General features: G+C 43.2%; 1 protein-coding gene across 2 annotated transcripts in view; it reads left to right on the forward strand.

Annotated features, from left to right (window-relative positions):
* Plpp1 (phospholipid phosphatase 1) overlaps positions 1–12210 on the forward strand; it is a 58175-nt gene that overhangs the window by 45263 nt on the left and 702 nt on the right. For both annotated transcript variants that reach the window (XM_005356806.3, XM_005356807.3), the window contains exons 3-5: positions 3478–3758; positions 6431–6488; positions 11388–11564. In XM_005356806.3, the coding sequence (XP_005356863.1) occupies positions 3478–3758; positions 6431–6488; positions 11388–11564 (516 nt within the window). The remainder of the gene's footprint in view (positions 1–3477; positions 3759–6430; positions 6489–11387; positions 11565–12210) is intronic.

Raw genomic sequence — 12210 nt, forward strand, 5'->3', positions numbered from 1 at the left:
CCTTCATCTGCCCAGATCTCTACACTAAGTTTTTACTAGTAAAGGTGACCATACCCGCGATGGTTTGTAGGAGGAAGTCATCTGTGTAGAGACAGGGTCTCCCTGTGTTTCCCAGCGCAGGCTTGGATTCGTGCACTGTCGCACTCCCTCTGTCTTAGCCTCCTGAGTGCTGGGAAGCCTTTGAGTCTTGCCTGAGCATGGCGGTGTGTGCCTATACTCCCAGCACTCAGGAAGCTGATGCAGGAGTATAAGTTCAAGCCCAGCTTAAACTACTTAATGCGATCAAATCTTCTAGAACAAACGTGCACATACAACAGGGAGGGGGTCTTGGGTCTTACAGTGCACAGCAGCTGAGTCAGCCAAGAGTCCTGTATTGACATTTAAAGTGTTAGATGCCCTGCTCTTTCAGTTCTGCTCTGTCCCTTTAAAGGTGCCCAGGCTGTGTGGTGTGGATGTGTTACAGGGCCCAACACAACCGTCCAAAGTGGAAATTAGACTTTATTAACTTGAACCTTTAAAACAAAGTGTTTCAGGAAGAAGAGATGGCTCAGTGGTTTCCAAGTTCAGTTCCCAGCACTCATGTTGAGTGTCTTACAACCATCTCTAACTTCATCTTAGAGAACCTGACACACACATGTGTGTGGTACACCCACGGAGACACATACACACACGTGTGTGGCACACCCACGGAGACACATACACACACGCGTGGCACACCCACGGAGACACATACACACACGTGTGTGGCAACCCATGGAGACACATACACACACACGTGGCACACCCACGGAGACACATACACACACGTGTGTGGCACACTGAAGGGACTCAAGTATACACATAAATAAAAACTTAAAACCTTTCAGTGGTCTCCCTGAAGTTATCTTTACATTTAGTAAAGTATTCAAATTACCATCAACTCTGCTTGGGGCAGCAGCTTCATGTACTAATTTAAAATAATTCTGGTTTACTTAATTCAGTTTTTCAAGTACTCCTTAATCAGAATTGTATAAATTGAATTTCATTTATTAGAAAATAAATTGTGTGTGTGGGGGTTGCCTTACTAAAATAAAGTCATTGATTCGGACTTTGCACCTAGCCTCTGGCATGGCTTGCAGACGGTTTCTGACCATGCTAGGTGGTACGTCGGAGAAAACCAAGAGCCAAGGGAGGGTTTCAGTACAGAGGAAATGGTCAGTGAGAAGTGAGGTTGATAAACATCTGCTCAACCCAGTAATTCATTTTTGGCTTTCGAGAAAGAATCAGGAGGAGATAAAGGAATAGAAGCAAGGAGAGCTGTCTGGGAGGGGTGGAAGTAAGAAGTGCACCAGTAATGCCAGACTTCTTTGGGCTAGCAGGCCCTGAATGAAAGAGAGCACTGTGAGGGTGCTGTGTAGACAGAGTCTTTCGTGGGGACACAAGGAGCTGGTAAGAGAGTGCTGTGAGCATAGGCCCGCAGGGATGGCTCGGCAGTTTATAAGGGTTCTGCCTCCCTCCCTGAGACAGCCTCTTCTGTATTAATAATTATTGTATCCTTACTGTCTTAAGTAAATGAAACACAAGTACTTTGAGTTGTAGGATTAATTAGGCCACAGTTGGCGTAGGTGTAGACTTTGACAAAGATTAAGAACAAGGTATAATGGACCAAAGGTCAGGACAAAGTATCAAAATGAGTTGAAGAATGACTGTCCTATGCAGATCAGATACAGAAAACTAGATTTAGAACTTCTTCTGGCTGTTTCTGTGAAAGAGGAGAGCATGTAAGTTTAAGAAACGATGCCTGCTGACAAAGCATGTGTCAACATTAGAGCCTGGGAGCCACCCCAGTACAAGCGTTAGATCATGCTACTTGCGGAGATGCTCTGAACTCCAGAGCTGGGTTGCTTCCGTCAGTGGCAAGAGGGGGTGGAGTGCCTGCAGCTGGTGCCAAGTGTGAGTAGGAAGCCACCTGTGCACCTGGTTCTGGAACATAACTGAGCTCGTGGAAACAGCTGACAGCTGGGGTGTGGAGGGCCACACTGCTAAACTGTAGTTGATCAATACACTTGTGTTTCCCGCCACCAAAGATCAACTCCATAATGTGCTAGAGAAATCTGTTCACACTCGCAGCCCTTAATGACTCAAAGAGGTAATAGTCTTTAAATCAGGGCCACTGAACATTGGTAAGAGTGACCTTAGCACAGCAGTGGAGGTGCAATGACCCCAGAAGTCAAGTTTCCTTCTATAAGCGAGTCTTCGAAGGGTTTTATGCATTCATTGACAGCTAGACTATTTTTGTGAAGTATAATGTGTTGAAGGGTTTTGACTTTCACCCGGGACAGTACCTTCTGTTAAAGTTTATTGACACCGGGCTCCTGTGCCAAATTTAGCTTTCTACTGAAAAGGTAAGAAACCAGCCAGCTTTACAGAATTCATAGTCTAATTGGCAAGACTGACTCAGGGATCCTAGGATCTGTTGATCCAGATGAGGGAAGAATTACTAGCAATGGATTTTTGAGATCCCACTAAGTGGCGGCCGTTATTTATGTCACCTATGGCAATGCTGGCTCCACAGACAACCCTTCCCTGTAAGACTGCTTAAGTTTAAGATGAGGTAGAGAAGCAAGCAGGTGTCTCAAGGGAAGCTTGGTTACACAGCTCTCCACCTCCCTCCCACCCACAGGTTAGCAGGCTTTCTGCTCCCTGAGTGTCTGTGTAGATAGCAGGCCCCAGAATGTGTCCTCTCGTCCTATGTAAGCAGCAAATTGCTAGTGTTTATAACGAAGCAGTCAGAATCTGGGTTGCTCAGGGCAGTGGTGGTGAACCCGTGAGGTTGTTCTGCCGTACTCTCGCTACACTGGCGTGCTCACCACCCAGACTGACACTGTAGCAGTCCACAGATGCTCATTGAAGACTTTAACTCCATTTTGTAAAGCGGTGAAGAATAAGGGAGGAATCATCTGAAATCACCCCGGGAAGGAGGAGTCCAAGTATTTGTTTGGTCTCTTGGTAGGACTTTTTCAAGGCGTCTGGTTTTCTCTGAGTCTTCAAGAAGACTTAACTGGGAGACCATGGGACTGAATTACTCTTTTTAGTATGATGGATATCTTTGACTCAAAGGAATATTGAGAAAAAATGTAGACCGGTAGATTTTAAACATGGTTATATAAGATGTTCACTAGGGAGTTTGTATTTGAGTGAGCCACAGCTGTCTTTGGGGATCTCTCACTGTAGCTGTGGAGCTCAGTTTATTTGAATACAGGAAAAGAAGCAGGGCTGTTCCTTCATGTAGACTACACACTGCTTTTGGCTCAGCTGTGGCCTTAGTGGTGCCTACCGTCAGCCTGGGGCTGTGGTCACTTTACAATCAGATGTCTTAAACTGACTTTAAAGGGGGATTAGAACAAACATCATTTGCAGTTTAGCACTTGCTTTTCTGTTTACTTGTTTAAAGGGCCTGCTTGTTGTTTTATCATCCTCTATTCCTTTCTTTTTCAGATGATTGCTGGAGAAAGTCTGTCTATTCACTTTAACGCCTTGCAATCAAATTCCTTTGTTGGCAATCACTATATAGCCACTATTTACAAAGCCATCGGAGCCTTTTTGTTTGGAGCTGCAGCTAGCCAGTCCCTGACTGACATTGCCAAGTATTCTATAGGCAGACTGCGTCCACACTTCTTGGCTGTTTGTGACCCTGATTGGTCAAAAATCAACTGCAGTGATGGTTATATTGAGAACTACATATGTCGAGGGAATGCAGAAAAAGTCAGAGAAGGCAGGTAAGTGTGTGGTCTCTGACACTTGTGTTACTTTGACATTATCCATTGGCTACAAGGCTTTGGAGCTGACTGCCACTTTGATAAGAGAAGCTAGGGCGAGCAGAGGAGTGAAATCGTGAACTCCAAAGGAATGGGTCAGTAACTTTTTCTTAAGATACTGGTTCAGGGGCTGGAGAGATGGCTCAGAGGCCAAACTTTCTTCCCTTACAGTCTTGAAGATTCACTGCACGATGAAAATGTTGTAAGTAAGATGTGTATTCAGTATATGCACCCAGCCTAAACATGTCACACAGTGACGTAGATTAGATTCAGTAGAGTTGGCTTTCCTTCTTGGTCATGTGGCTGGCTGGTAGCTGTGGCTAACCACTAGTGCCTAGGTTCAGAGTTCTGTACTCCGTATTATATATTGGAAAGATCAGAAAAGTAGTTTTACTCAATGTGTGTTACTTTCATATTGTAGTGAAGTGAAACAAAGTTGTAACTTAAAGTCTGTATGCACTAACTGAGCAGCCCTTTAAAATAGCTGTACTGGTCTGTAATCCCTACACATGAGATCTGTCCACCCTAAATCAAGGTTTTGAAGAGTTCCATCGCATTAGGTTTTCACCTGAACTCATGGCAGCCCTTGGGTCAACTTTCTGTCGTTACAGTTTCATATTTTCTAGGATGTCGTATGTGAGATCACTCTATGAGGACCCCGATACATCTGCCTTCTTTTTTTTTTTCAACATGTTTTCATTTGTCCATGTTCTTCTAGGAGGTATTACAGATTGCTGATCCAGTCAACTGGAAGTTGACTGACGTTTAGGTTGTTTCAATTTGGGGTTATGAAAATAAAGCTTCAGCTGGGCGTAGTGGCGCACACCTTTAATCCCAGCTCTTGGGAAGTAGAAGCAGGTAGACCTCTGAGTTGAGGCCAGCCTGGTTTACATAGTGGATGCCAGGCCAAGCCAGCCAGGACTACACAGTGAGACCCTGTCTCAAAAAATGAAATAAATAAAATGCTATAAACACTGTCTGCATGTAATATGCCTGTTGTTTTACTTGAATGAATACTTGGGAGTATGTACTGTTACAGTTCCAGGGGGCCAGCCACCAAGTGTCACAGTGGATGTAGCATTTTGCATCCTTCCCAAGAATGTGTGAGAGTCCTGGTTGTCATTTGTTTATTGGTCTTTCTTGTTTTGGCCATCCTACAGGTTTTCTGTATCTCAGTGGTTTTCATGTGCATTTTGTCCCTAAGTTGCTGGGTAACTTTCTGTGGCTATTGTCCTTTCAGCCTGTCATCTGTTGTTTAAAAAAACAACAAAAAAAGTGGGTCACTTGTGCTGATAAATGTCATTTTGGAGACATTTTCATGTTTTGACATTTTCTTCTCCAAATCTTGTTTTTTTTCTTTTTTCCTGATATTCCTTGAAGTATAGAAGCATCAACTTTTAAGAGCTTGTTTGTGTGTATGCACGGGGAGCTCAGAGGTCGGCATTGTGTGTCTGTCAGTTATGCCCCACCTTATGTTTGAGCCAGCGTCTCTGGAGTGTGCTGCGCTGATTCCATGAGCTTGACCTGCAGAGAGTCCCAGTGAGCCTCCGGGTTACAGGGGTCAGGTCCTCCCGGTCCAGTGAAACCCTGTGTTGTGTCTGCTTTCCTAATTTGTGGTTTGGGGATCCTAATGATCTATACCAGCCTGTGCTTTATAAATCCATGTTTAAGCTTAGCTCTTACAGGAGGTCCAGCATTTGAATTTATTTTTGTGTATAAGGAAACTATTTTCCAATTTTTTCCAACAGACTATGCAGTTTCCAGAATTAGTGACAAGTCCATCTTTGAGGGGAGTGGGTTGACACAGGACTTCTCTGTATAGCTGTCCTGGAACTCACTCTGTAGACCAAGCTAGCCTCGAACTCAGAGATCTGCCTGTCTCTGCAACACCACTGCCCAAAATAGTGATAGCTAAGTCACTATTTTCAATTTTACTAGGACTTTTGTTGAAATGTGGGTCTGCTGCTGAGTGCTCAGTCTGTTCCATCCATCCTCTCTCTGCCAGTATTATACTGCAGCCTTATAGTAGGTCTTAAAACGAGGTCCCTTTATTCTTCATTTTAAAGCTTTCCTTGTCCATGGTAGGTCTTTGTGTCTCGTTTGCTAGAATTTTCATTGAGTTTGCTTCAAATCTATATTTGGGGTGGTTTGTAATCTTTTTTTTAAACTTATTTATTTTCTGAGTATCAGTGTTTTGCCTACATGTATGTATGTGCACCAGCTTGTACCTGGTGCAGACGGCAGAGGAGGGTGTCAGATCACTTGGAACTGGATTTACAGACAGTTGAGATTTCATCTGGGTGCTGGACTCGAACCTGGGTAATCTGAGAGAGCAGCAAGTGCTCTTAACTGCTGAGCCATCTCTCCAGCCCCCACAGCTTTTAAAATTTAACACCGGGTCTCCAAACTCACAAGGATGGCATCATTCCATTTAGTGAGGTTTTTAGTTACCAGTGATTATTTCCCATCTCTTTCCACTTGCGACCTCCAGAGCCAAGGAGCTGCCAATCAAGAACAGTCTAGGACTGGGGAGTGGCTAAGCAGGCACAAGCACCAAACAGAAAAGAGAACAAAGGGAGGGGAAAGCCTGTTTCCAGGAAATAAAATTAACATTTTCTCTTCTTTTCTCCTAGGTTGTCCTTCTACTCGGGCCACTCTTCGTTTTCTATGTACTGCATGCTGTTTACAGCAGTAAGTACTTCAGGTGGCAGGGGCAGCTGCTGCACGTAGGTGTTTTTCTTCCCATGTGGCATGTAGCAAAGTACACGTGCAGGAAGCCTGCTCCTGCCGTATGCTGACACTTTCGGGGTACAAAGCTTCTGTACTGTTTGGGCAGGGCACTGGGCTTCATGATTTTCCTGCTACACTGTCCTGTGAGAAGTCTGATGAATGGAAGTGAAGGCAGTGTGGCTACTGTTGGAGCAGGCATGTCATCTTTCCAGTTTCTGAAGTGTTTCCCAGAGACTTTGCATACTTGCCATATTCCAAGTCGGCACGGAGGAGTTAGAAAAGATGGACATGCACACAGCTCACTAAACCAGAGATGATGAGTACATAAGACAGGGAGTTAGTACACATTCTAGAAACCTGTGAAGTTCAGTGTGTGTGTGTGTGTGTGTGTGTGTGTGTGTGTGTGTGTGTGTAGATACACTATATAAAATGTGTGCACCACCACTGCCCCACTATATAGTTTTGGTTTTTTGAGACATGGTTTGTATAGTCTGGGCTCTCCTAGAACTAGTTCTGTAGATCAGGTTGGCCTCAAACTCAGTTTTTATATAACATTCTTTTGTACTTACTTATGTTGCTTTTCCAGCATTTGGAGGGAAACCTTTACCCCCACAGATGAGCTAGAATTTTTTTTAAAGCTTGTATTGTGTTTAATTAGTGTTTATGTGTGTGCTGTGGAGGCCAGAGGACAGCTGAAGTGTTCTTTTCCCCCATGTGGGTCACTGGGATTGAGCTCAGGTCAGTCTTGGTGGCAAGTGTCTTTACCTGCTGAGCCATCTTGATGGTCCTGTGTCAGTTTTCTTCCTAAGCTAATTTTTATATAGCTGTAATGCATACAAGTTTGCAGATTCCTGTTTTTTCCCTATAACATAAATATTCAAAGATAAAAAGTCTGATGGAGGTGGGCATTGTATGGCTGCGATAGTCACATAGGTCTATAACCTATCAGCTTTAGCTATGTAAGGCCATCTCTGATATGAATGTTGAGTGTACTCATAAAGTTAATTTGGTGTCAGAATTTATAATCTACTTTAAATTTTTTATTTGAAAAAAACTGTAAAAAAAATTGCAAATGTTATAACATTCAAGTCCACAACCTGAAGCCGGCTTTCTCTTACAACTCAGGAGCTTTGAAGAGACTCAAATCTTTCTGTAGCTAAGCCATGAGGGTGACTCATTTCAGGGTAGAGACAGCATACAGCACTGACATCCTCTGTTTATTAGGAAAAAATAGCACTTGTTCCAAAGGAACTAAATATGTTTTGTTTTCTAACTAGGATTCTGAGGAAGGCTGGGCTGGCCAGAGCCTGGTCCACCCACCTGTAGGACTTTGTCCAGAGCACAAGGTTATAGGCTGCCATGACAGGCTTTGGAAGTGTTCAGCCAGACCTGAGTGTCGGTGTCTCTGTTCTTGAAAGAGACCTACTATTCTGCTTCAGTTGCTATGAATGACTTGTATTTTACACTTTAGGAAAAAAACTCTTTCTTGTAATTTCCATGTAGGGAAAGTGGGGAATGACTGCTCCTTTAGAAGGAAGAGGCCTTGGAAGGGCTGCGGTCTGTGAGCTTTGCAATCTCTTGACAACCAAGGGCACTATTACCTGAAACCTTGGAAGTCACACAGATGGAATTATCCTAAAGAGGGACTTAGTGGAAGGAGGCTAAGCTTGTCCTGTAGGATAACTTGAGGATCTGTTCACAACAATAATGTGGTACCTGGGCCATTGTGAACCGTTTAGATGTAAGCGTTTGACAGGAGTCTGGGGAAGTTAGTGAAGTGCCTGCCTGCAAGGATGACAACCTTAGTTCCAGCTGGGTGTGCTGACATGCGTCTGTAATGGTAGCGCTGGGGAGGCAGACAGGAAAGAGAATCTCTGGAGATGACTGGCCAGCAGTCTAGTGAATTTGTGAGCTCCAGGTTCAGTGAGAACCCTAACTCAAACACTGAGGCTCAAAGATGGCTAGCAGTTATCAACTGTTCTTCCAGAGGACCAGGGTTTAATTCCCAGCACCTACATGGTGGCTCAAATTCCAGTCCCAGGAGACCCATTCAGACCTCCAGGGGCACCAAGCATGCAGATATGCATGCAGGCAAAACACACACACACAAAACACAAGTGGGAAGAAATAGAGGAAGACACCTAACATAGACTTCTGGCCTCAATATGGCACATACGTGTACCCAAATTCTTAAACTCACATGTGTGCACTTATCATGTAAACACACAAAGAGAAAACAGGTAGATAGGTGTGTCATAAATCAAAGCATTTCTGGAGAAAAGCAATCACTTATGGTTTCACTGACTTGACACAGTAGAAACATTTACTTGATTGGCATGTAGGCTTAGCTTTGACTTCTGCCCTGAACAAACAGTGTCTCCTGGCTTTCCTATTTATACACAACACAACCTCCCCTCTCTCACATTCCTGAGGCAGTGACTCATGTTGTTTCTCTGGGCATCTTGGCATTATAGGTCAGTCTCAGGTTTGGGTGGAGATACAGTCATTTAAAGTCTGAAGATTCCTGACAATTACAAATTAACTTCCAGTTAAAAATTTTTCCTAAAGCCCGTCCTTTGACTATTGTGCCTGGCAGGCAGCCCAGACCTGAGCTCAGTGCCAGGGAGGCAGCACCAGTACCAGAGCTGGAGGGGCCCCAGGCAGGTCTGCTTTGCACTTGCTGTGACTCCCCTTGAATCTGGTTGGCTGCCAAAAAAAAAAATAAAAAAAAAAAACAAAACCACACATTTGTTTGACTGTCACAGTAGCCATGAGAGAGGACAACGAGAAATGTATCAGGTTTTTCACGGATCCATCTTACAGAGGTTTATTTACATCTCTCCTAGCAGCTGACCCCTCTCAGGTATAGACAGCTGCCTGTTTAAACCTATATTCCCTCACATAGCTCCTGCCTTGAAATCTGTAGTCATTGAGCACTGACCCTATACCACTTAGCATTGTGCTTCTTAAAGATGTTTTTAGACTATGGAGGAGGAGGTGATGAACTCATGGCTCACAGACGGAGCTCCATGAATGGCAGAGAAGCCTGAACTAATTATGCCTGTTTTATACTTTTCTCTTGACCAGACTCATTCTCAAATGTAGGTGAAACAATTTAGCTTGTTGGGCAAGTATTTGTGTTGATAGTGTTGTTCAGGGCTTAGGGATTTGGGTAAAAGGTAAAACAGATATTTAAACTTTAAAATCTATTTTTTTCCATTCTAAAAACAGCTCTCCCTGGTTTATGGTGTCAAACCTAGTCCCTACTACATACACATATTAGTCAGGTACCACTAAGCTACACATCCTTAGGCCCCAAATAACTGACCCCCTTGGCTCCAGTTTACAGTGGCAAGTGGGGAAACCTGCGAGACAGTAACAATATTAATAAGGTTAGCATTGGACAAAACAGAAATAAACAAGCTGCAAAATGTTTTGCTTACCAGTTTATTTCCAGGTGAGATGATTTTTATCATCTAATGGAAATTACTATATCATTTAGTGAAAACTAAATATAATTTTATACTGTAGCCCTGACTGGCTATACCGTACTGTAGGCTAAGTGGTTGGGGTGCTATAATTGATTACATAAGGAGCTTTCACAAACAGAGTCAGGTTCCAGTGAGGACCCTCCTCTTGGCTGCACACTACTGACTTCTGCTGTAGCCTTACAGGATGCAAGTGATCCTGGAACTTTTGAGTCTCACCCAAGAGCACTGGCCCCATTTATGAAGGCTTTGCCTCCATGACCAAAGGCCTGATCACCTCTTTGGGTGTTAGAATCTGAGGGCATGATCCTTGGTAATACAAGCAAGAGGAAAAATACCCAAATTGTGTCAAATGTTTAAAAAGCCCAAAGGCATGAATTTGGAAGGCATCTGCACTTTTGCCTGTAGGTGGATTGGGCAGCTTCTTCCACCATCTTCTCTAGGTGTAACTATTGGTTGGTCAATGCCTCTTCTAAGGAATAAGAAGTTGCCTGTATAATCTACATTTCTTACAGTAACTGCAGAGAGCTTGTCTCCCTCTTTTTCTCCAACTTGATGGACACTTGGTCTTGCAGTAAGCAGGGAGGTTCACCAGGATTTTCTAGAATCTTAAATGAAGAGTGGCTTGATAGGCACAGAACTGCTTTTTTGGACATAAAACCATAGCTGCAGGGCCACGCAGCATTTCCAGAGGATTCTGGTTGGTCACGAAGGCTAAAACTTGGCTGGGTTTACTCACTGGTGCTACTTGGCTTGCTGAGATCTTGTCTTAAGTCACTGCACTCACTAGAGCAGCAGTTCTCAACACCTTTGGGGGGTCCCCTAAGACTATTAGAAAACATAGTTCTTGTTTGAGGATAGCAGAACTCTTGGGTAAACAGGTTAGCTAAAAGCAAACAGCCCTTAGATGAGCTAAGCAGGAAACAAGAGAAGTCTTGCCTAGAGCAATGGCAAACTCTTGTCTGAATTCTAGTTTATCCCAAGACTAGGAACAAATGACAGCACTACACACTACCAGAATTTTAACTCAAACTCAAAGGAAGAACTACCTTGAAATCCTGTCTAGAGTCACACTGAAGCCCTGCTTCACACGTTGAAGGGCATGAATAGCTAAATAGGCAATAAATTCTTCTAAATACAAGTTCTGGGGCAATATTTGTGGCAGTGTGTGTGTGTGTGTGTGTATACGCGTGTGTGTGCGTGTGCACACACACGCACACACTTTAAGTAGTAACTTAGACAATGCTTGCCTAAAGTTCTATTTCCTATGTAAATATTCTGATAATCTAAGTCTCTTTAGAGGTGTGGTGAGACTCAAGTTTTCTGCTTGCTTGTTAAATGAACTATTCTCCCCTTCCCCCTTTTCTATTAGCTTTATCTTCAAGCCAGGATGAAGGGAGACTGGGCAAGACTCTTACGCCCCACACTGCAGTTTGGTCTTGTTGCTTTATCCATATATGTGGGCCTTTCTCGAATTTCTGATTATAAACACCACTGGAGTGATGTGTTGGTCGGATTCATTCAAGGAGCTGTGGTTGCAATATTAGTTGTAAGTATACAGAACAGCAGCCTGCATGCTGACCCTGCTAAAATAAACATTTTGAAAAATCTGCAGTGAGAAACCTGACAAGGTAGAAAATGTGGCTCAATAATTCTGAGTAAGAATCCTGTTTTTTGTTTGTTTTGGTTTTTTGAGACAGGGTTTCTCTGTGTAGCCCTGGCTGTCCTGGAACTTGCTCTATAGTAGACCAGACTGGTCTTGAACTCACAGAGATCCACCTGCCTCCTGAGTGCTGGATTAAAGCCTTGTGCCACCTATACCACCACGCCTGGTAATGACTCCCAATTTTAATAAAATCTTGCAGGATAGGTCAGACAGGTAAAAATTACTTCTTTGTGAAAGTTGTAAACTCTTTATAGTGCTTTTACTGTCCAAAACAGTTAGAGTAAACAAGTTTCTTTTTGCATGAATTGAAAATGAATTCATTTAATGAGTTGCTTTTTTAAGTGTTGGTTAAACACTTTGTTAAAGTGTTTATTTATTTTATTATTTTATTTATATTTATAAATGAATATTTTTATTTATTAAAAAGCAACTACATTTGAAAGAATTTTCTTCAAAAGATTTTTCTTTTTTTTTGAAAGAGTGGCTCATTGTGTGGCCCTGGCTGTCCAGTGCTGGTATTGAAGGCATA

The sequence above is a fragment of the Microtus ochrogaster genome, chromosome 19 (genome assembly GCF_000317375.1).
Source record: "Microtus ochrogaster isolate Prairie Vole_2 chromosome 19, MicOch1.0, whole genome shotgun sequence".
In the NCBI taxonomy this organism is placed as follows: Eukaryota; Metazoa; Chordata; class Mammalia; order Rodentia; family Cricetidae; genus Microtus; species Microtus ochrogaster.